At 41.5% G+C, this 25,659-nt stretch overlaps 1 protein-coding gene across 5 annotated transcripts in view; it reads left to right on the top strand.

Annotated features, from left to right (window-relative positions):
* LOC126354656 (inter-alpha-trypsin inhibitor heavy chain H4-like) overlaps positions 1 to 25,659 on the top strand; it is a 78,094-nt gene that overhangs the window by 40,241 nt on the left and 12,194 nt on the right. The window contains exons 10-14 of one of the 5 annotated variants that reach the window (XM_050004435.1): positions 3,010 to 3,282; positions 9,020 to 9,113; positions 13,761 to 13,799; positions 20,955 to 20,990; positions 25,056 to 25,109. In XM_050004435.1, coding sequence (XP_049860392.1) covers positions 3,010 to 3,282; positions 9,020 to 9,113; positions 13,761 to 13,799; positions 20,955 to 20,990; positions 25,056 to 25,109 — 496 coding nt within the window. The remainder of the gene's footprint in view (positions 1 to 3,009; positions 3,283 to 9,019; positions 9,114 to 13,760; positions 13,800 to 20,954; positions 20,991 to 25,055; positions 25,110 to 25,659) is intronic. The other 4 variants (XM_050004445.1, XM_050004463.1, XM_050004454.1 and 1 more) reach the window with 4 other exon arrangements.

The raw sequence follows: 25,659 nt of genomic DNA on the forward strand, positions 1-25,659 counted from the left end.
CAACTTGTAACAAGGAACCCCAAATATCTACATCCCAATCGCCAAAACCAGATTTATGTGATAAAGACTGTAATACCTGAATTTTAGGTCATGGGATATGAAACAACTGGTTCTTTGAGGGTCTGGTAGAAAAATATCAATGAGGAATGGAAACAAAATGAAAAAAGAAATATATTTCTTGCAGGAAACTGTTGTAAGAATATCCATAGAAGCTCTCAGAGCTGCTGGGGAAGAATATTTAACGACATTCAAGACATATTAGTGTACCATCTACGTTAGCACATGGAGATATAAAACAATAACATGTGGCTAGGATAAGACACTGTATCATGTGAAACTTCTCAAAAATAATCTCCGTGCGAACAGAACTCAGGTGGTCTAATGGTACCGACCGACGGTCGTGAATATGGAGGGGCATGTGGTCAGCGCACTGCTGTCCAGGCCACTGTTAGTTTTCGTGACCGAGGCCGTTACCTTTCAATCAAGCAGCTCCTCCATTCACTTCACAAGGGCTGGGTGCGCCCTGCTTACGAACAGTGGTCACTGCCTGAATTCCAAGGTCAGGTGCACCTAAATAAGAGGATGGGCAGGGCGTGTGGCTGGAAATACTACACAGAAAATAAACATGTACACCAATTCCAGAAAATTATTATTAACGATTATGAAGCAGCCAACCATGTGGTATTATGGGGGCGAGTGGGTGATCATTGTTCAGGGACAGAGAAAAAAATACTGGGAGAGGAATGTCTTCGGCAGGAAAGGAACAGCTGATGAATATGTGTTTGTGTGTGTGTGTGTTTGTGTGTGTGTGTGTGTGTGTGTGTGTGTGTGTGCGTGTATGGCAAGAGAATGGAGACTTTGGAGAAATGAGGAACGAGGCTGGGGGAGAGCAGCCATCTCATCACTAAAGACAAAGGTAAAATACTAAAGAATATCATCTTTATTAGACAAGTGTGGTTGGGTATCAAATACTGATGAACTCTAGAATAATGAGGATTTAGTAACAGAGAGCAGCCTTTCCCGTCACTGACTGATAAATATGCGGTACAGCATAAGTATCTTAGCAGTACTGGGAATGTATCCATAAATGTGACTTTAAGTTAACATTTTGTTAAGGAGACACACAATCAGATGGCGTTGAGTCAAATATTTTATGCCTTGTTTTAGGTACCTCTCTGTCGTTTCAGTTGCCTAAAGTAATTATATGTTTCACTGTCGCTAAGCTTGTCCAATTGATAATATTCCTGTATTTACCGATTTAACAAAGGAGTCGCTCATCGTTGAGGCTGAAGTGATTGAAGAACGTAGGAAAAGAAACTACATTGACAAGGTTTGTCTTTTTGGATGGAAAGCGAGGCAGGTCACAATAATACACAATCTATCACCAAAGGAGCAAGTGAAAGAACTATAGAACCGTTTGCTTGTTTCGTGAGGTTCGTAAGTGGTGTTTCAAGAAAAAGTGGAATGTATTCTTCGCAAAAAAAGAAAAAAACACGTAAAGTACAGTCAAGTTGCAAGACCTATAGGCATTGTGAAGTGGGTGGATCATTGTACTTAATGTCTTGTTCTTATTTTACCCCTTTCCCCACTCGGTTATGTCAAAACAGCTGGGTTTTCATTCTTATGAAATTGGAAAAAGCTTTTCAGATTCTATAGTGTCAACAACTAATTTCTTCCTCAAACTATATACTGAAACTGGACAGCAGCTTACCCAGCTGTAGTTCTTCTAAGAATCTTTGTCTCCACCATCTCCCCCTCCCAACACCGCTCCCACAAGGCACAATCAAGTAATCATTTCAACCAACACTCTTTATCGAAAATAAGCACTTAGCTGTTATGAAGCCCGTGCTGCTTAGCAGTTGCTTTAATTTGATGATGATATAATCACAACTGAGTCACCTCTTTGGTTATAAGATTTCTGCTACCACAGTCATTGTCCAGATTTATTAAGAGTCCTTAACGAACCACATTCTTAAAATTTTTACTACTTTTATATCACTCTCCAAAATCTCAATGATAAACTTGTAAAAACACTCAAAAATGAATCTGAAGGTTTCTTAATGTTATTGATCATAAAAAGTTTTAACACACTTGTCTCTAGCTGGGTATGTAGCTTTCCAGTTTTGTAATCAAAAGCCTGCTGGTTTGTTTCTCAGTACGTTTTTTTGTTTTTATTGGAATTTTATATTTATTGTGAAGCTGAAGTGCTAATTAACTAGTACTTCACATAATTTTCTAATGTTGTTGTTGTTACAGCAACAACAACAACATCATTATGTATAAATTATGTATAAAGGTGACATTTGATTTTTAATTATTAATTGCATTAAAGTGTGATATTATATTTCAATGTGGTACAAGATTGTGAAACATCAGAACAGAAAAAATTTTCTTTGTTTCTTAATATTGTGATTAAATTTAAAGATAAGATAGTAGTAATAGCATATATAATTTTTAATTAATAAGACACTTTGATTTTTGACAAATTTCAATTTGTTAAAGGTTCCCATACTTTCGTATGATTGGTAATTAAGAATGCAAATTATTATCAGAATTCTCAAATAACCATTAAAATCTTTGTGTCTAATGAGAATTTATCCACCAACCACTTGACTACAAGGCTTGATTGCTGTGCATAATCCTTTGTAAAGCTTTTTTAAAAACACCAATAATTTTTTATGGATTAGACCTCTTAGAATTACTAAAGTAATTTTTTCCACGTGTTTTAAGAGGTGTATCGATTTTCTTTAGGAAATTAATGCCATGGCACTGGCTTTAATATACTAAAGGCATGAAGAAAATCAAAGAAGATAATCTTCATCTCCTTGAAAGATTCAACACACTAGACCTCTGTTCAGGTATATCTGCTCACTTCCATCATTCTCTAACAACATGTGTGTCTCCAATAGAAGTTGAAGAAAGAGGCTACTGCAGAATCCTAAGTTTGTCATTTTTCAACTGTCTGACTTCAAATGAAATTTCCGTTTAGTAAAGAATTTGTGCCTGCAGGTGGAGGAGGAAACACTGACACAGACCAAGTTCCCAACGTTTTTCCGCGGCAGCGAGCTGGTGGTGTCTGGCAGGCTGCGGCCTGCGGCGCTCCTGCTGGAGCCCGTGGTGGTGGGGGAGGGCCGCCAGCGCTACAGGTCACCTGCCAGGCTGGAGAAGGCCGCCTCTGGGGAGCGCCTCTGGGCCTTCCTCACTGTGCGACAGCTGCTGGACATGGACGCCGCCACACCCAACCAGACGCTCAAGGACAGGGCCAAGGACATCGCTCTCAAGGTGAGAGTGCTGCAGAAGGTCTGCAAATGATCGTCACATATTAAAGTGGAGCTGTGATCAACACGAAATTTGAAACTTCCTGGAAGATTAAAACAGTGTGCCGGACCGAGACTCGAACTCGGAACCTATGCGTTTCGCGGGCAAGATACCTTCCAAACTTTACAGAAGCTCTCCTGCGAACCTTGCAGAACTAGTACTCCTGAAAGAAAGGATACTGCAGAGACATGGCTTAGCCACAGCCTGGGGGGTGTTTCCAGAATGAGATTTTCATTCTGCAGCGGAATGTGCTCTGATATGAAACTTCCTGGCAGATTAAAACTGTGTGCCTGACCGTGACTCGAACTTGGGACTTTTGGTTGTCCGGGCAAGTCCCGAGTTCGAGTCTCGGTCCGGCACACAGTTTTAATCTTCCAGGAAGTTTCATATCAGCGCACACTCCGCTTCAGAGTGAAAATTTCATTCTGGAAACACGAAATTTGCTTTGAACATCACAGTGTATTCCAGCACATTGTCCTCCTGCTCAGCCACTCAGTTTAACGTGGATTCCAAACGATGGTACAACTAGGCATTTTTCATATTAATCAACATGGCCAGAAGGAAACAACAGCCCAGTATTCTCCAACTTCCGCCGGCCGGTATGGCCAAGCGGTTCTAGGCGCAATAGTCTGGAACCGCGAGACCGCTACGGTCGCAGGTTCGAATCCTGCCTCGGGCATGAATGTGTGTGATGTCCTTAGGTTAGTTAGGTTTAAGTAGCTCTAAGTTCTAGGGGACTGATGACCTCAGAAGTTAAGTCCCATAGTGCTCCAACTTCCTGGGATGGAATCACGTAAGTTGATAGAATTGTCTAAGGATAGAATTGCAGAGGCAGATCAACATTTGATTATAAAATGCAGCTTTTTTAAGCTGAAGTGTGTAGCAATTACTGTGAAATGGGTGACTGCCAGGCAACAGGACTGGAGAAACTGTTTGAATCAAATTGCTTTTCTTTTACAAAGTTTAAAAATATTTCATTAAAGCTGTCGGTAGGTAAGTCTGCATCTTTTATTTAAACGAGAATTTCAACAAAACTCACTGGAAAAGCATCATATACACAGCCTGACAAAAGAATGTGAAGCTTCCAGAAGATATGCTCATATGTCAATATAACTTCACATACGTACACACTACCAGTGGGTGAGTAAATTATCACAGTTGCAGTTCTCTGTGACAGGCAGAATGGGCACCTGAGCGCTTTAGTGTTGTTCATGTTTAATGTTGTTACGAGGACTGGGAGGGTATATAACGCTATGAACAGAAGTTGAGTGTCCACTATGAAGGACATAGAGATGCAATGTACTACTGTGATAAAGCATAATCGGCACCTGACAGAGCTTCAATGGGCCTCACTGTGGCACTATATTTCTTTGGCCGGTCGAATCGTGCCACATCCACATTTGTAGAGCATTTGGATGTGACAGTGGTGAACGTTGAACTGGGAATGTGAGGGCAGACATTCGCAGCATCAAGGTTCCAGTCAATCCCGTCTTTTCATCACATGGGAGGATTGCATTATTGTGCTCCAAGCACTTATAACCACCTAATATTGCCGAGCGAGGTGGCGAAGTGACTAGCATACTGGACTCGCATTCGGAAGGACGATGGTTCAAACCAGCGTCCGGCCATCCTGATTTAGGTTTTCCGTGGTTTCCCTAAATCACTTCAGGCAAATGCCGGGATGGTTCCTTTGACAGGGCACAGCCGACTTCCTTCCCCATCCTTTCCTAATTCGATGGTACCGATGACCTCGCTCGCTGTTTGGTCCCCTTCCCCAAATCAACTAACCAACCAACTAATATCCTGACATACATAAACCAATAACAAACTCCCTGCAACATCCTCTGTAGCAAGATACCTTTGGCTGGAGATGAGCAATAATCGGACTAGGGAAGTACCATCCTATGCACAGGCTACCACTAGTATCATAATAAAAACTGCTGTAATAGGGATGATGTCGTGGCTGAGAAGCATGGACTGCAGATGAATAGCATCACATTGTGTTAAGTGATGAATCGCGATTATGCACCAATCCTGTCAACCATTTTCAGCGGATATGATTTGGAGAGGCACAGCAGTGTTACTCCTGGCGTCGTGATGTAGGCTGCCATTGTTTATGACTTCGTCAGGTCTTGCAGTGACTGCGGGAACTTTGTGGCACAAAGGTATGTCAGGGGCATACTGAATCCTCATATGTTATTTCCTGTGTGATTGTGCTGTTGTGCCATTTCTCATAGGAAAATGGTCGTACACACGTGGAATGTGTCTCTATGAGCTGTCTGTGTGATGTTGACGTACTTCTATAGCCAACAAAGTCCACAGATGAATCCTCAGTAGAATGCATGTGAGACGAGCTCAGAAGTCAACTCCGTCTCGATGGCAATGTCTGGGATATCAAGGACTAATTACAGCACCTGCAGCACAGCGTATCTCGTGGGAGGATACAATGTTTTTATGATAGCCTTCCCATGGCATCTGTCTGTGCATCCAGGCCACAGAGAGCGAAATATCATACTGATAAATGTGCATCTACTGCCAAGTTCTTTGTAAATTTGACTCGATTTTGTAATCACAGAAATATCACGCACCCTTGCACTTTGTTTCCCTAACCCCTTCCAGCTCACTGTTCTTGTCAGACAGCATAATTAACAGGTATCGGTTTTGCTCTACAAATAATTCGCTTCAACCTTCTGCATATTTTGACGTTCCACGAATCAGCATCACATCCCGGAAGCTTGTACTCATTTCGTCGTGAGTGTGTCCGACGTCTTCGTGTTGCAGATGGTACTGTGTGATTAGCATGCAGTAGTAAGAGATACAACAAAACCTTTTACATTGATAAATAACTAAAAGTTGATCTTCAGTGTCTCAGTATTGACATGATCGACTTCAGATCAAAATATCTTGATTTCGAATACGGTTAATCCTATGATTTTTATCCGTCGCTGGTCACTTCCTTCACTTCTGGCTACGTTTCTTAATGTGAGAAATACTGAATAGCACCAGGTTTCGGAATCCATGATAAACTGCGGGTTCCCCAATAAATGACTGGGTGAGGCAGTTCTGTACAAACAATCATAATATACAATTCCTTGTCACCTTTTATAGTTTTCATCTTGCATTCTATAACTGCCTGTATAAGCAACAAGTACCTCAAAAAGAAGGGAAAATGTAATATTAATTCAAAAGTAAAAGTGTACACAGTGAGGAGATAGCTATATCAGTAGATCATAGATTGGTACTTCGACATAAGGGATATTGCACTTTACGGGCGAGTTTATTCCGCTGATGGTTCGAGAACAGGACGTGCAAGGACAAGATATTACATAATCGTACAGCCCAGGCACCACTGTTTTCTTGTAGTCCATGACATTGTCCTTACATCAAACATTACTTCTCTTTTGTTTAGGGCGTCTTGCAGAAATTTCTTTGATGTGTTTGAGATCATTCTGCTTATTAATACGAGTCTCACTACTCTTCTTTTGCACCTGCTGCCATCTGTTGCCCTTACGGCGTCCTCCGAAAAACATATCTGCCCCATCGTAACCAGTGGATTTTAGTTGTAATCCTACAACAAGCAACATACAGATGTAACCAGCACGTTATATTCACTCTTGTCTCACACCACTGCAGATGAACTCCTCAATTCTCCTTTTATTTTCCTTGTCGACAATTCCGTAGACTTTTCCATCTGTAGAAAACCAACGTAATACTGCAGAAGAAAGACGTGACATGTTATTGTTAGGTACTTGGTATAATCCGTCGAGCAGACAGGTTGCTCTGTGTCATTTAAAACGTAATTCACAACACTTTGCCGCTGTCGCATACTAAATAAATAAAAGGAAACAGTCTTGTTTGTGCCAGAGTAAGCAAAACGTTTTATACTTTCTCATCAAATTCATTTATCAAGATAAGCAGTTGTTAATCGTAATAACTTCCTGATCGTGAAAGCTTTACGTAACATTTCAACGTTTTCGTACAATCTCGTTATTTGCTGTGGACATATATTTCCTCCTAATATACGTGACATTATGGTAGCCCAGAAATGAGCTCAACGTAACCTAATGCGTTTTAACCGTGTTTCTTGACGCTAAGCGTAAAACTCATGCATCACTTCCCTGAATCAGTTTCACAGAATAAGACAGAAAAATTAATCTTCCATTGCATAAGTTTTCGCAACCTGGTATCAGATACTCTGCCAGTGATTCATTTCGCTTCTCCTGTCTGTTAATCCCTCGCTTAACCATGCGATACATCTGTGTCTTAGGGCACCTTTCAGGAAGAAAGGTTGACACAGTTTCTTCAGAACAGCATGCAACCAATTAACTTCCATGATCTGTCATTATAATTTATTCGAAGATTGCTTGTCTTGCTCGAGGCATGTGTCGAATAATTTTTCCAAAACTGATACTTTCAGGAGAAGGGCCGTCGATAGTCCACACGAAACGAAATTTCTTAAGAGCTTCAGTGACATTGGTTGCAGATGCGCAAAATCTGAGAACAAATAATTACGCGAGTTGTCTTAAATAATTAATGGTATATTTTGCGGTTCAGGTTATTACATTTGTGTGTTTACTTGTGTTTATAGCCGTGGCAGACGCAGTATAAAGCGACGCACATCGCTAGTCTTTACGTTACGAGAAATGCCTTACAACAGTGTGCTCTCATGAATCGAATGACAAGTATCCTTTGCCTATGTTCTGGCTCGTACTTCTCATATTTTTTCTTGTAGGTGGGGAAAATATTTAAATATTTTGGTCGTACCAGATTTCTTGATCTGATGAGTGGATTACTTATTTGAGAATCAGTTCAAAAAATGTTCAAATGTGTGTGAAATCTTATGGGACTTGACTGCTAAGGTCATCAGTCCCGAAGCTGACACACTACTTAACCTAAATTATCCTAAGGACAAACACACACCCATGCCCGAGGGAGGACTCGAACCTCCATCCGGGACCAGCCGCACACTCAATGACTGCAGCGCTTGAGACCGCTCGGCTAATCCCGCGCGGCTGAGTATTTTATCCATACCTTTCACTTCTCGGTTTTCGAGTTCTAATGGCATCGTTAATGGTGTCAGAAGAGAATGGGCAGTTCCTCTGATAAGCTAAGCGCAGTGAAAGGGCAGTGCCTTCCCATGATAAACCGATACTACAGTTTCAAGCCAAGCTTCAGGAAAACTACAAAAGTCGTAGGCAGGCGATCCACACGACATAGGCCAACAACAGCCCTCCGAGCTGCTGTATTATTTTCTCAGATCCTCACCCTCGAAGTTCTCTTTTCGACTTTCTATAACTACAGCTAAAAAGTGAACCGATGTTTAATAGGGCTGGAGTGGATATGCAGACAAGCAACAACTTTAGATAAATAATGCCAATACCGTTTCTCGATCACGCACGTACTTCTGAAAAGTCTATTACTTTTGCTGACCACCAAACGGTACTGTATTGTTGTGTTGCTAATTATTTTACAGAGATTCCATTGTGTTGCGCTTGAATGAAATGGACATTTGTAACTTCCTTCCACATCCAAATGGTCCTCCTCGCGGAGCCTATGGAATAAGACCGATGTAACATAATGTAGTGTAGTTATAGCAAGATCGTACTCACTATTGTCTTTCACGAGGTAAACATGTTGATAAACAACCATATGAGTTACCATCTATCAAGACCTGAAGCGGTTACGCTATAATGTGTTTCAGTACTCCTTCGTGACTCCCGTGACGTCATTGGTGGTAGTGAAACCTAACGACACATCTGCCGTGGACCTCCAACGCGCTGGTGGAAACAGAAGAGGTAAAAATTGTCAATGAATAACATTTATTCAGTTAAAACAAGCTAATTCAAGCTTTCAAGTACAGTAATAACTACTATTCCTTTTATTTCAACTACGATGTAGCTCTATATACCTGGGAAAAGTTTTGTTTCTATGTCAAAGGCTTTCGTATTATTTCCCTTATTAGCGCATTCTGTTTAGATAACTTCTTAAATTGAAATACGGTTTTATCCTGCCTTTACTGTGTTCCTTTTACGTCACAGTTTTGTATGATCCCTCGCGCCATTTTACAAACTTCAAATCCCCAATGCTGAACACGAGGATGCATCTTGCGGGGTATAGGTTCGTAGCCTTGCTTGTTAATGATGACATTTCAATAAGTTCGTAGCCTTGCTTGTTAATGATGACATTTCAGACTGCGACTAGGGCATTCGTTCTCGGTATGTGTGCTCTTAAGGGCGCCACACTCGAGCGATAAACTGCTGTCGGTATTTCCTGCAGTCGATCGTTCACTTCGACCCAGACACACACGACAGATTTTACAAGCGATTTCCACCAGTATTTGTAACGCCGCTATGTCGTGACGTTCTACTGTGGAGTATGAACTGCTACATCACAGTATCTACTGACGTCTGTATCCCGACGAATGCTGCAAGAAAATAACTGAACAGGAATTGCAATTTATTAAATTTGTTTTGGAACTCATTTCTTGGGAGCAGAAATTACTTTACAGAATACTTATGATTGGTCGTTCAGGTCAAGTGGGTTATGTGCATCTTTCCAGTTTTTATAATGCAAATAAATCTTAAGGTCCTCGATTTTTTTTCGTTTATTAAGCTTTTGGTTTAACTTAGAGTGTGTACACAACGCCTTTGAAATTGCGATGTGTCTATTTAGAGCGAATGACAAAAAAGGTAATGTACCCAGAAGACATGCTTGGATGTCAGAGGAACTTCGTGCACGTCGGGTATGTAAATGATCTGAGTTGCAATTCCCTGTAATTCTTAGAACGGCCAAGAGACTGCTTTGTGTTATACGTGTGTAGCGTTGTTACTAAGACTTGTATGGTATATAATGGAGGTGATCTGCGTCAGATGTTGAGGATCGCTGCAAAGAACATGGAGGTAACTGCATCTGGATTGGTACTCTGAACGGAGAGCATGGACTGCTATTCCATGGAATTGCATTGTGTGCAGCGATGTATCAAGTTTCTTCACCATGACGAATCACCCTGGCAGCGATCAGCCGAGATGTCACAGTCTTCTAATGTTTTAGGGAGGCACTGGTGATGCTCCTAACGTCATGGTGTGGTCAGCCACCGGGTATGACTATGGGTCAAGGTTGGTCGTGACTGAGGGAACACTGACGACAGATCACTACGTCACAGATATCCTGCGTTCCTGTGTTACCTCTCATGTGCAGTATCGTGGTGCCATTTTCCAATAGGGCAATGTTGATTCTTACATGGCACGTTTCTGTCTACGTGATACTGGAGAACTTCCACGGCCAGTAGGATCTATAGATGTTTCTCCGAGAGAACGTGTGTGGGACCAACTAGGATGTTATATCCATCAGAGTGCTAGCATGCACGATGTGAAGGGTTAGCTAATTGTGGTCCTGCTTGCCTCAGGGTAGTATACAACGGCTTTATGACACTATTCCCAACGAAATCAGTGCATGCGTCCAGACCAAAGGGGGCGCAATGCTCACTCTGCCGAATTATTTAGAAATGTGACTCGATCTACTCACTGACATAGCACCATGTACACACTCGACCCGTGAAGGTTCATTTAGTTTCTTTATCTCCTTGTAGGTGCTCCCTTTTTTTTCAGCAAGTTTAAATGTTATCGGTTGCATGCCTTCTGCTTTCTATGGCTCTTGCTGTACATGAAATGGAAACGACATTAGATGAGAGGGTAATTACGTATGGCTGTAGAATGGGTATGCCAATAATTTTAATTATCTCTTTCTATTTAAAAATTAAAGTGTCCAGTTATTTCAAAATCACCAGCAGGTTCCCAGTAAATTTTGACTATTACTATGAACTTCTCTTGAAGTTCTGTAATATATTCTTCCAAATGCTCACTTCAAGCTCTAAGGTTATTAACGTTTTTAGATTTGTATTCGTTCATGACACAAATGGCAACTTTCCTTTTCAGAGAGGTTCGTGCTCTCTGATTAACCGTAAATCTTGATGTAAAGTCCTTACTCTACGTGAGCACAGCAAAAATAAAGAACACATAAATCTCAGCCTGCTAGCCGTGGTGCTAAAAATGTCCGATTCTTTGTTTCGTAATTATCAGATCGCTTGGGAATTACGAACGATCAACGACTGATCTCTGCGATCTGCGGTTTTCCTGCAGACATGCTACCTACGGACAGGTCGCACGACCTGGCGATGGGTTGTTGCGCTGTGTCGATCGTATGTGGGGCACCTGGGAGACTGTCGGTTACATGGCTGATGGGAGTGGGTGAATCGACACAAATCGAAATACGTTCACAGGTACTGACATGCAGTTGCTGCCGTTGTTAACCTGCAGGCAATGCTGTCCACAGCGTGCATGCCATCAACCAAAGCAGAAGCGACATGTGGAGATACTGATCAGTGAAATATGTATAAATTCGAAGTCACCTCATTTATTACATGTCGGAAACAGTACACTAGATAAGGTTGACAGTGACGGGAAAGCATCCAGAGAACTGACCCTGCTCTATCACGAATAAATTGGATGGTACTCATTTTCAACGCTTTGGTATAAATTTATGGAATACACATTTTTCTCCACTGCATTTGCGACTTTGGAGTTTCGCCGCCGCACTGAGTAACGCAATTTGAGGAAATAATTCCCAAGAATAATGTCGAAATGCTATCCTCCTACGTAAGTTGTGTTTTCCTTCTCTGCTCTCTGCTCTCCGCCTCGACGCGGCAAGTCCTCAATAGATTAACAGTTTTTGTATCCAGTCCACGGATGAGACCCTTTGCAGGCTTTATTGTCTACTTATCGCCATGAGCTAAAAGTAATCGCTCATCTGAGCATCCATGCCTACGAAATTTCTTACTGATTTTCTCTTTACATTGCCTTTTACAGTCACGATTACCACCACAGTTAACCCTCGAAAACTGACAGAATTGACAGAATGTAATGGGAGCTTGGGACGGCAGTTACAGCGGCTCCTCACCATTTCCCGATCCATGTCTTGTGTTACAACCTCGATCGTAACATCTCTCACAAACATTTCAGAAAGTGTTGTCTTGCCGGCTCTTACAAGGGCTGCTTCTGCGGTAAGGTCTGAGCACTAGCAAGTATGCTGTTCTTCTGTGGCTTGCAGAGGTGGAAGTTAGAAGCACTAGCTTTCTTTTGGTCGTGGGAAACATCAGGACTGCCTCGAATAACTAACTTATATGTTTACGTCCCATACTGAGTGACTTCATCGAACTTCAAGAAATGTTGGAGCTCAATTATTTATTTTTCATTGCCTTAACTTCCCCAGCGACCCACTACAAACAGCCATGGTAGCGCATTTAGTTAATCGCCACTGAGCAGCCACATGAGTTGGGAAGCTAATGCTGTGATTATCAGCCGATATCAATTCCACATAGTTATCAGTCACTCGAATATCTGCTCTTTCAGTGTGTTCCAGACGGAACATTCCGCAAAGCTGAATCTGTTTTACGACGTGATCCATACCTGTCACCACAATGAACTTACAGAGTTATTTAAGCTTGCCTTGTGGCCCAACTTAGAAATTCATTCAGACAATAACTCTCTCATGATAACCAAATTTAACGAACATTAATGTAATTTTACTGTATTAGATTTCGTATAAATTTACTGCTGTTCCAGGTACTTCTTAAGTTACAGTATATGTACGTTATTCATTGTGTCGTTTAAGGGGCGATTAAAAGGTTTCGATTTGAGAGCGTTGCTGTGGCGTATACGCAATACAGCGCGATTCCGATGCAAGTATATAAGCGCCGACATGTAAGCAAAGGACTAGCTTGGCATTCGTATCTTTCCGACTTGCGCACAGTAAATGTAGTATCGTGAGATACGGCTACGTTATTACCAAATGCCCCTCAAACAGGACCAGAGAGCTGATGATCTTTTTTTTTGGCTGCAGAAGACCAAACATTGGTAGACATTATCGGAGAACGTTGAATGTTTATGGGGCAGCAGGTCTGCGGAAGCCGCCGTTGCAGAATGGTTCTCCTAGTTCTGAGCGTCAAGGGGTGCTGCTGCTGCGTGACAACGAACGTCGCCATATCGCAAACCTCGTAATGCAGAAGTTACGCCAGCTCAAGTGGGAGCCATTCGTGTACCCTCCCTACAGTCCTGATCTTACTCCAGGCTATTATCACGATATTAGTTCCTTACAAAAGCCTTGGACGGTCGACGATTCCAGTCGGAAGAAGACGCGCAGCATGCAGTTACGGATTTCTTCACGCAGCAGGAGACTTGTTTTACCAAACAGGTATCTTCAACATGGTGCATCATTGGAATGATTGTCATCATGCTCACGACGATTATGGATAATTGGCATACCGATTTCGGACTGTACGGCTTTCTAACAGAAACCTTTTGATCGCCCCCTTGTGTGATATTGTATTTGTATGTTACCAACAGAGAAATGACGGGATATGATTTTGTTTCTCGGATGTTTTGCAGGCTACTTCGCGAATGGAGTGCCGGCCTCATTGGGCGGAGGTGAGTGATGGCACCGTTTCATTGTTTTCCACAGCACTCTCCCTCAGAAATTAATGAACTACTACTAGTCTTGTCAACTACGGTGTATGCAGATGAAATTCCTATTGACTGTCAAGGGTTTATCGGCGGAGGAGGAATATACTTAGTCTGACTCGTATCCTCAAGTTGCAACAGGCAAACGCTCATACTGTTCTCTTTAGTAATTTTCCGTGTTTGTCAAAGACTTTTTTATAGTGGTAACAGAGAGGTTCCTTCGACAGGCTACTTTGCTTCCTTCCCCAGTCCTCGTTCAGATGAATATTCGGTCAGTCCCTAATGATCTAGACGTCGACGAGAAGTTAGCTCTAGCCTCCCTTCCTTGTGCTAAAATTCACCGGAAATGATTAAAGGTTGACGTTGGTTCTGTTGTTCTAGACTTCAGGGTCTCTATTGCTCATTTGTAGTAGCTCCAGTGGGAAATTGGCCGTCGCCATTTGAGAGAACGGAAATTTCAAGGATCTGTTAGTTGAAATGACAAGAAGCTTTCTTACTTTATGTATACTTATCCTCACAGTGCTGCAGTATTTTAAAGATGACATTTACTACCTTTACTTAATAAAATGTATTTATGTAAGATCGCGTTTTCGACTGGAGTGCCATTCTGAAGTAACAGCTTTACTAATATAAACTGCGAAAAGCCAATTCAGTCTTAGAGATACATACTGCCTTCGTTTATAGTGAAGTGCCACATCCATTTATACACTTGAGAAGCAACCCTATTCTTTTGTACGTATGAAATACGAAAACATGGTTGACATGACGGCAATGCCGTCTTAAGAGGAATGAATATGAATTGACCCACTTCATGGCGAGGTAGGAAGTTGTACATTAAAAAAAAAATGGCTTTTTAGAAAACGTAATGTACTCAGGAGTAGTCTCACATTTAAGTAGAAATAATTTATTTAGCATATCACAGTTTGCATTTTCGTTGCTCGACTGAGAATGCTATTTACTTATTCACCCACCAAATATTACAAGCCTTAAATAATAAAAAATCGCCAGGTGTTATTTTTGTGAACATTAGAAGGTCTTTGATTATGCAGATCATGTTACATTCTTAGAAAATCTTATGTTTTATGGAGTGGATGGCTTTACAAACAGAATTTAAGAAAGTGTGCTGAATATTTCAAGTACTGTTGCACAGGTTGAAAATTTTAGTGACTGGGGATTCATCGCAAAGGGAGACCCACAGGGTTCAATCTTGAGTCCACTTCTATTGCCTGTATATGTGAATGACCTTCCACTTAACATTCAACAAGCAGAATTGGTACTTTTTGCAGACGATACTAGTACTATAATAATCCCCATTAGAAAGAAACCAGTAGAGGAGATGGTTAATTGTATTTTTGAAAGAATTTTCAAGTAATTTTCTGAAACTGTATTCTCCCTTAATTTTGAGAAAGCACACTGTTGATTTCTGTAGAATAAATGGTGTCATATCAACAATTTATGCAGTGCTTGAACAGAAGCCAACAAATATGGAAGAACGCTCCAAATCTGTAGGTGTACTTACTGGAAGAAGCATGTTAGTGAGCTTTTCAAACAATTAAGTTCAGCTACTTTTGCTCTTAATAGCTATAATTGCTAGTCTCGGAAACAAATGAATCAACCTTCTGACATATTTTGCGTACATCCACTCAATAATGTGTTATGGAATAATTTTCTGGGTAACTCGTCATTTAGATTGAACTGATTGCACAACAGCGAGCACGAAGAGTACTACTTGTAGTTCACTCTCCGGTCGTTATGTATAAATCTCTTCAAAGAGTTAGGAATTTTAGTTGTGCCATCACGATACATATATTCGGCAATGAAATTCGACGTAATTAATCCATCACAATTTGATAATAACTGTGATGTTCACACTTACAACACTGGCGGAAAAAAAATCTTCCTCGCGAATTATTAAAGCTGTTAGTGACAAAGAAATGACTTCGATATGCAACAACAAAATTTATCATTTGCGCTATAACACATAATATCTGACAGATACCAAAGCAAGTTTTAAATCTAATCTGAAGTCATTTCTCTTGGGAAATTGCTTATAATACCTGGAAGAATTTCTACTTAAGAACTAGCAGCAACACAGTTAAAAAAATTTATTTTTAAGTGTAGTTGCATGAGTAGGACTAGAAAACAATGTGTTAGTTAATGTTATCACTAAATATGAATTCAATTCCAGTAAACTGACTTCTTCCACTCCACTTTGGGAAAATAATTGTTGAAATGGTCTATGGAACACGTAACTTACAAGTTTTTGTAGACAGACCGCATCCATAAAACTTAATTTTTGTTTTAGGAGTTTACCTTGTTACAGTTTGTAGTCTTCCAGTTTCGTGTGCTAATGATCTATTGTTTCCGAGGTCACGTCTCCGCTTGGATGTTCAGGTAATCCTTACGGAGATTTGCCTTTACGGCACGAGAGGTCTCTTGGTGACAGACGACGCACGGTGAGCGACAGTGCAGCACAAAACTCTGTATTATTTCAGCAGTCAATTCCTTTCATCAGCGTAGTTCAGTGTTGACGAACAGATTATATATAAAGTCCAAACACGTTCAATAATTCGCTCTGTAGATAGAATATAAATAAATATTCCCATAATTTTACAGTTCTTTGCATAACTCTTTGCATTACTGTTCGTGTAAATTTCATGGACAGCGCGTGCACATCTCGGACCCGCTACAGCCTACCGCTCGCAGTGACTTGTGGCCAGATGTGGGCGGGCCAGGTCATGAAACAGATAAAGACATTTTCTTCTGTAGTAACTTACACAGTACTCAACAGTATCAACACAAATAAACAAGATGGACTGTACATTTAGTCGGCTACGCTGATAAGCTGGTGTCCGCTACTGGGACACTACAAGCTATACGTGACAATGGCACTCCACATCAAATCGTGATTTTAAATTTAGTGACAGTCGGAGCGGCAAAAGTAGTTTCTAAAAAAGTGATTTCCACCTCTATACTAACGCCAATTCGTCTTACTGGTAGGCCAACAAGACAAAATTCTTTACGGAATGAGAAACTCTTGCTAAAAACATGGATTTTGCCAATTACTATTTGACATGATATCGATACATACTTGATAATCGCTGTTTAGAGGATGTTATGCCTATAGAACGCCTCCCATAAGAATACGACTTTAGGTTCTTTGTCACTGTGTCTGTACACTGAAGTACAAATCTTAAACTTTAAAAAAAAATTCCTCGCTGTATCTTCATATTTTTAAGAAATTTATAACTGATTTCTCTCTCCTTTCTGAAAATGTCAGATATAGCTAGGAAAATATTATTTTCCGTTAAGCATCTGTCTCATATTCCATTTGCAATACGACAGTCAAAACATAAAAAGATAATTAATGTTGCTACATGTGACTACGAAGGCTTTCTCGGCGTAATAATTGATAATACTCTTCTCGGGTATGCAGCCGGATCATAACGTCTTCATGACACAATATTTCCGCGGTCCAACTGGCCGCCATCTTCAGGTGAGAGTGCTGGTGCACGATCTCGCCGGAACTAACTTCCCAGCGCAAGCGGCGGCCCCTATATAGGCCGCAGAAGACCCACAACGCGTGCGCGAGAAGGTGCCGTAACTGCCCTCTAGCGCAGTAGACATATCCCGCCGCCAGTGACGGAAACAGGCAAAATCGAGATATCGCTGTCAAAAATTAAAAAAAATAAATAAAAATAAAAAATAAAAATTTATTCCGACGATAGAACCACAGACCGTTGTTTTTTAATGTCAGATAACACTGGGTCCCAAGTCTTACTTAAAAGATAACCCTTGTCTCTATTAATAAGATTGTCAGATAACCGAATCTCTATGGATTCTTTTAAAACACAGTCCCAATAGCGAGATGCATGGGCAACTATTTGTGTCTCGTTATATAGTATTCTGTGTCCCTCGGTGAGACAGTGTTCCACCACTGCAGATTTCTCAGGTTGAAGCAGCCGTGTGTGCCTCTGATGCTCAACACATCGGTCCTGAATGGTCCGGATTGTCTGACCAATATAAGCCTTTCCACAGTGGCAAGGGATCTTGTAAACACCGGGCTTCCTCAAACCCAAGTCATCCTTAACAGAGCCAAGAAGTGCTCTAATCTTGGCTGGTGGACGAAAAATACTCTTGATGTGATATCTTTTCAGAATCTTTCCTATCTTCGAAGAAATGCTCCCAGCAAAAGGCAGAAAAGCTACCGATTGGCAGGTATCTGCGCACTCGAACAAGCCGTCCGGTCCATTAGAGAAGACGAAGATCTGATAGTTCTACCAGCGGACAAAGGCAACGCAACTGTTCTTCTGTCACGTGATGACTATCTGGGAAAGATGGATCTCTTAATTGAAGACTCAGCATACAGAACGTTGCAGGACGACCCAACTGAACGGATAAAACGGAAGACGCTTTCACAGTTGAAGGGTTCTTTACCTGTCGACGTTCTCAAAAAACTTCGTCCTGGTGCTGCCGTGCCACCGAGATTATACGGTCTACCCAAGGTTCGTAAGAAAGGGGTCCCGCTCCGTCCGATCGAGAGTAATCTGTTCTTGGCCCTCACGTCGGTAAATGCGAACATTGCATTTCCAATTCTATGGTGTTTATTCAGAGATTGAAGTCCTTGTCTCTTAGTCCCTGGGATTTGCTTGTGAGCTTTGATGTCGTGTCGCTTTTTATACGGGTTCCTCTGGAAGAATCCTTGCAATTAATTTGTGAGAAACTAGATGAGGAAACAACCAGGCTTTGTCGCCACGTGTTAACGTCGACGTACTTTTTATTCGATGACAAATATTTTGAACAGACTGACTGAGTGGCTATGGGGAGCCCTTTGTCCCCAATAGTCGCCAATCTTTTTATGGAAGATTTTGAGGACATGGCGCTGAAGACGGCGTCCTTAAAACCAACCTGTTTTTGGAGGTACGTTGACGATACGTTTATGGTGTGGCCTCATGGGAGAGACGCTCTGGACCGCCTCCTAGATCATTTCAATTCGCTGCATCCTAGCATCAAATTTACCATGGAGGTGGAAAATGATGGAAAGCTTCCGTTTCTGGATGTTCTGGTGTACAGAAAGGATGATGGGACACTGGGACACAGCGTTTATCGAAAGCCTACGCACACGGACCGTTACTTATATGCTTCTAGCTGTCATGCATCGTTCCAGCGTACGGGGGTCCTGCGGACGTTGGCGAGAAGAGCTTATGCCATTTCAGTTGGAGAAAGCTTGACACAAGAATTGGACTATCTTGTGTTCAAGCAGAATGGCTATACAGATAAACAGATCCGTCGTGCTTTCCAGTTTGGACCTTCGCCTGAACCACCAGAAGATACCTGCAAATCGGTAGCTTTTCTGCCTTTTGCTGGGAGCATTTCTTCGAAGATAGGAAAGATTCTGAAAAGATATCACATCAAGAGTATTTTTCGTCCACCAGCCAAGATTAGAGCACTTCTTGGCTCTGTTAAGGATGACGTGGGTTTGAGGAAGCCCGATGTGTACAAGTTCCCTTGCCACTGTGGAAAGGCTTATATTGGTCAGACAATCCGGACCATCCAGGACCGATGTGTTGAGCATCAGCGGCACACACGACTGCTTCAACCTGAGAAATCTGCAGTGGCGGAATACTATATAACGAGACACAAATGGTTGCCCCTGCATCTCGCTATTGGGACTGTGTTTTAAAAGAATCCATAGAGATTCGGTTATCTGACAATCTTATTAATAGAGACAAGGATTATCTTTTAAGTAAGACTTGGGACCCAGTATTATCTGACATTAAAAAACAACGGTCTGTGGTTCTATCGTCGGAATAAATTTTTATTTTTTATTTTTATTTACTTTTTAAAATTTTTGACAGCGATATCTCGATTTCGCCTGTTTCCATCACTGGCGGCGGGGTATGTCTACTGCGCTAGAGGGCAGTTACGGCACCTTCTCGCGCACGCTTTGTGGGTCTTCTGCGGCCTATATAGGGGCCGCCGCTTGCGCTGGGAAGTCAGTTCCGGCGAGATCGTGCACCAGCACTCACCTGAAGATGGCGGCCAGTTGGACCGCGGAAATATTGTGTCATGAAGACGTTATGATCCGGCTGCATACCCGAGAAGAATATTATCAATGTTGCTACAGTTAATTATTGGTTCTCCTTGTAAGTAAAACGCAGCTTTCTGATGACGAACAAAATGTTCCAAATTTTGTAACGTCAAGGAACAATAAAATGATCCGGAAATAAGTCTTTGGCTTAGTTGTTCCTAGCTGTCTTTAAACGTATCTAAACTGAGACTTTTTTCACATAAAAATACGTTGTTGTAGCGTCTGGTACATTGATGCTTGATACTAATCTCCATAGAAAGTTATTGTGAACTTAATGTGTACATGATTCAGTGACACTACATTGCAGTTGCTTCCAGCGTACTCTTTTGCGGATTTCCCATGGGTCAAATTCAACTTCAGTATACTACTGTGCTTCGTAGTGGTCCTCAACTCTACTTGAACGTTTGATACCCTTAGAACTAGTTGGTTAAATAAAGGATGTAGAGATGGCCAATAGAGATTAAAAATAACTGTTCCGTCTGTAATGACGAAAGAAACAGAAAAAAATCGGAGGATTCTTATATGTAACGTAGAGAAGTTAATAATAAATATTCCGGTATTTGTTGAACATTTTATTGTACTGTTGCGTCCATTGTCTCTCTAATGTACATTTTACGAACACAACTTTCCTTCGGGCAGGGTTGTACTATTAAATTAAAAAAGAATCATTTTATTCCTTTGTCAAGATACACCTTTCACTCAAGGAACAGTACCAAACCAAAACTAATCGTTCGGAGAAAAATTGAGTTATAGCCTACACAGGAGAAAGCGTTTTCCAGAAGAAATTCGTTTCAGCTGTGGACCCACGAGGACAATGTACACACTATGTGGTACTTCATCCGAAATTCTGTCGAAAGCCTCAAATCATGACAAATGGAATATTCATTCAAGTTAAAAATCTGACTTTTTGTACGGTTTCAGTAGTTTAAACGATTTGTTCTGATGTTTTAGTAATGAACTGATGAGAAATTTACCGACACATGCTTTTTGTTATTCACTGTGTATATATAGATTTATGTTTTTCTTTACAGCATTTGCAACTTCTGGCTTCAGCCCTAACATCTTAGGTAAGTACTTCCAGGTACATGTTATCTTTATGTGTTCCTATTCCACATACATAAGCTATAATTTTAAGTTCTGTGCATTGTATCAATTATACGCGAAGCTTATAGTATTAGAGCTGGTATTTGCGTGTTTTCTTTTCTTCTGACTTATATTGCATAGCAGTTTTCCTCTATTATGCATGCATTGAACTTAGTTGTCGTACTAAGGGGTTTATAACCTTCAGCTTCGATTTTGTATATTCATAACTTTAATACTGTATTCGTATACATCACAGCAGCGCTTTTTGCAGCATGGTCCTCTGGGTTAAGATGGAGGACACGTGAGCACAAAGTCTTGTAATTTTGAAGAAATGTGTCTGCAGTTTGTGAATACGAGTGCACATCAGCTGTTCAGGTGGTTAGTGATTCATGAAAATTGGTGCCGGACGATGATTCGAAACCGGATTTCCCACTTATAGCAAACTATCACCTTAATCACTTCGACTATCACTCTACGCCTCGCCGAACGACTCAATCTTCCGTAAGGCAGTTTCCATGTCCTATGTTCGCACACATTTTCATGTGATTCCCTCACAGCGATGGAGATTTTATCCCCGCCGTATTCGCCTTTCGGGGGATATAATACAGGTTTGCACTGTCTGTATTTCTTGGTTTCTGTAAAATACCAAATAATGGTTTGAGTCCCGGTCCGGCACAAATTTCCTTGAATCACTCACTAATCATTTGTACAGCTGATGTATATTGGTATTCGAAAATTGCGTATACGCTTCTTCTGTTTAATATGCGTACGGATCGTCGGCAGTGCCAGTTGCGTTGGGTACGCATGCATGTCCGAAGGGCGTCGTATGGTACTATACAGGCACTGCAAAACACAGACGCTGTAAACTTTTCTTATAATTTTTCCTCTCTTGACTGTTAACATAGTTTACTCTTTACAAGCTCGTGAGCATTTTATAGTTTAGACCATTTCATTACCGTGATGATAATCAATTGACAACTAATCGTTCTATGAATTTTTTCTTCGAAACAAAAAGAACGAAGTAAGAATGTTTTCTTAGTACAGCCCCAACATTCTCTTTCCTCGCTTGATTAGATAGTCTGTCATAAATTCTTGCATTAAATGCTGCCTTCATAGAATATAGAGGGTATAACACGTATTATTCCAGATTTTTTTACTTGCTGTACCTTAATACACATGTACAAACATCAGTGTGTTGGTTGTTTTTTCACTGCGTCACACAGTCTTCCCACACACACGTCACAAACTTTACAACCTGATTTTTTCTGCATGGTCGCGTGTCAGTGTAGATTACGTGTTGTGTGTCCATGCCTCCACACACTGACACCTGACCTGCTGCCCAGCGGAAAATAAGCATTAATGGCTTGTTCTTGTTACTTGTAGTTGGAGGTACTAACCAATTTAAAACATACTTCTCTTGATAGCTATAACTATTAGTACGCAGATGATGTAAATATTGATGGAGTGTTGTTCACTGCACCGTTCTCAGCTACCAGTATCAATATCCCCATTTATACCCATTACATCCTCTATTTTTATGTTATTTTTATGTGGAAACATTATTATCCTTGCCTTAACACATGGAAAATTCTAGACAGAGCCATAATACGTCACTTACCGTAGCACAATTTCCGTTTACATAATGGACATACACGCCTAGCCAGTGCCTGCATTGTAAAAAAGTACAGCAGTCTTGTGGCCCGAGTACATCGATTGTAATTCTCAGATTACTTTGCTGTTTATTAAAGTATTTCAGACATTCTCTGTACTGGTCGTCAACAGATTCGCCATTATTCGTACAAAGGGTTCCCTCTTCTCTCTCCTATCACAATATCGAAAACACACACACACACACATACAAAGAGGCGAGTATGTGAGGTAAATATTACATTGAAACTATGTCTCACACAAAAGTATTTTATTCTGTCAACATATAACCAATGTGAAGTTTTACCTAGGTGGTAAATAAGCACTGATAAGCCGAGCCATTACGATCACTGCCCACCGCGACATTGAATACCAGCTGATGGCGTTGCAGGCATGTGAGGCCGTAAAGGACCTAACTAGTGCAGCAGAGGCGATTGAGGAATCATTCTATCAATGATACGGGCCGCAAATGGAGAAATACCCTGTTATAGACCTGTTTGGCCGTGGGCAGATTGTCTGGAATCAAGCATCTCGTAAATGGCGTAGCTGGTCGGCTGGCCGCATGCTACTGTCGTGAGCATCTGTGGGTAGTTGTTGGTGGACGGCGAAACCGTGAGTACCTGACGAGGTGTTGGACGTCCACACCACGTCACATCTCGGGCAGTTCGGACGCTTGCCCACTCTGTAAATCAGGGTAGACGGCGATCTGTAGCATATTTAACGACAGAGTGCACTGCTGGTGCAGATAAAAGTGTTCGGAGCACACCACTCATCGTACGTTACTGAACAGCAGACGAGCCCCAAATGTTTCCATGTTGACTCTACGGTTCAGGGAATTAGGATTGCAATGGCCGCAGAATCATCTAGACTGAAGCGTAAAACAGTGCAAACGTATTGCCTGGCCGGATGACCAAATTTTATTCTTACACTACATCGGTAGCAGCGTGCGGATGCGCTGTCATCGAAGCGAACAGCAGGTCGAAACATGTTCCGTCACACACCCGCAAGCAGATAGCGGCAGTATCATGCTATGGCAGACGTCCACCTGCTTGAACCATGGGACCTGTTGTAATAGTGGGAGGCACTTCGATAACTGTGGACTACTTCAAGACTATTGCGGACCACCTGCATCCCTTGATGGTTGAGGTCTTCACAAAATGCGATGGCATCTTCCAGAAGGATAATGATCCACATCACAAGGCCAAAATATTGCTATAGTTGTTTGATAAGTATGATAGTGAACTCATTTTAGTGCCAACGGCAACAATTTCGCCTGACCCGGGACCCATTTGTGACGCTCCTAGCCGCTATCTGCAAGTCCACAAACCTCCGGGCAGTAATGTAGCAGTATTTCGAGACCAGAGGCAAGCCAACACGCTGTTAAGCATGTGGTTATAATCTGTGGGCTCAAAAGTGTATGTCCTCACGTTCTGAGGTCATCCAGACGATGATATAGCTGTAGCATGTCGTCTTCACGCAAATGGAAATTTGGAGCGAATTTATCTTGTTGATGTCCTGTGCGATGATACGAGAGGGAAAGGTTGATCGCGCTACTGAATATCTCGGCGGAATCAACTCCGTGTAAAATGATGGCTTAAACAATTTGGGTGATCTCAGACCTGTGGCGAGGAGCGTCGTCCTGCAATTAAATTACGGTGCGAAAGACTTGAATCCGTACCGTTTCAAATAATTTAACATGTCCTGATCTTTGATGCCTATCACTTTTGACTACTGAAAGAAATATAAAATTGTCTGGGAATCCGCACCGTCGGAACCATCTCGTTCCATTGTGTGACCACAGCGGCGTGCAGCCTTACATGTCTTACGACGTGTTAAGAGGCTTGTTCCTCAAACAGGCGAGGTTGTTCCATTAGTCAAAGAGTTCCCCCTGAAAAATGGGTACCCTGCGACCAAGAGTATCTAAAGCCACTGTTGGCAAAATTTTTGCAGGAAACAGCATTTATGCGTTTCTGAAAAATTTATCGTAGCAATGCACGTGCCATGCCGAGCTGTTAGTTGGTAATATCTATAGCTATTTTGAGTCTCATTCCAAACACCTCATCGTCAAATTTTAAATAGGCAGCATACTGCCAAGATGAACTTCACGCAACCGGTACCCCTCACATTACCTTGTATGGACACGACGCATCTCATTTTGCTGTTTACTTGCAGGGACCTGGAGCCGCTTACGTTCTTTTGTGTATACTTCTCCTGTCAATACTTTGGCATATATTCGAGCAGCGTAAATATCTTTGGCACTCAGTCGGAATTTCCTAGTACTGAGGGATTGCATTAATTATGTTACTAACGGCCTTGGAAAAATTCTTAGTTTCTACAGGTATTAACGAGTTTTGAAGCTTGTGTTTACATTCACATGAATGCCGTCTGCTTTTGTTTTACAGCAGGACCGATTCCTATGCGACTAGCAGTACCTTTCTGCTGTTCTCCTGCTCTGGGTAAGTTAAATATTTATTTATTTGAGCCAAATGAAATATAAAAACCAAAGTGGTTTTTTTCTTAATCGTTGTTTTTGCGAGACCAGACACAGAACAACTTAGCCGAGACCGTAATCTTCATCAAATATTTATGTACCAACGAAAGATAAAATAATCATGGTCTTACCTGCATCTGATTCTACATCAGTACTCTGCAAAGCAACGCACGGTGCGGCGATGCACCAGAATCAAGATATGTCTTCCTAGTCCATTCGAAAGCCAGTGGCGGGAAGTATGGTTTTTGAAATACACTACTGGCCATTAAAATTGCTACACCACGAAGATGCGTGCTACAGACGCGAAATTTAATATACAGGAAGAAGATGCTGTGATATGCAAATGATAAGCTTTTCAGAGCATTCACACAAGTTTGGCGCCGGTGGCGACACCTACAACGTGCTGACACGAGGAAAGTTTCCAACCGAGTTCTCGTACACAAACAGCAGTTGACCGACGTTGCCTGGTGAAACGTTGTTGTGATGCCTCGTGTAAGGAGGAGAAATGCGTACCA

Source organism: Schistocerca gregaria, chromosome 1, assembly GCF_023897955.1.
Source record: "Schistocerca gregaria isolate iqSchGreg1 chromosome 1, iqSchGreg1.2, whole genome shotgun sequence".
Lineage (NCBI taxonomy): Eukaryota > Metazoa > Arthropoda > Insecta > Orthoptera > Acrididae > Schistocerca > Schistocerca gregaria.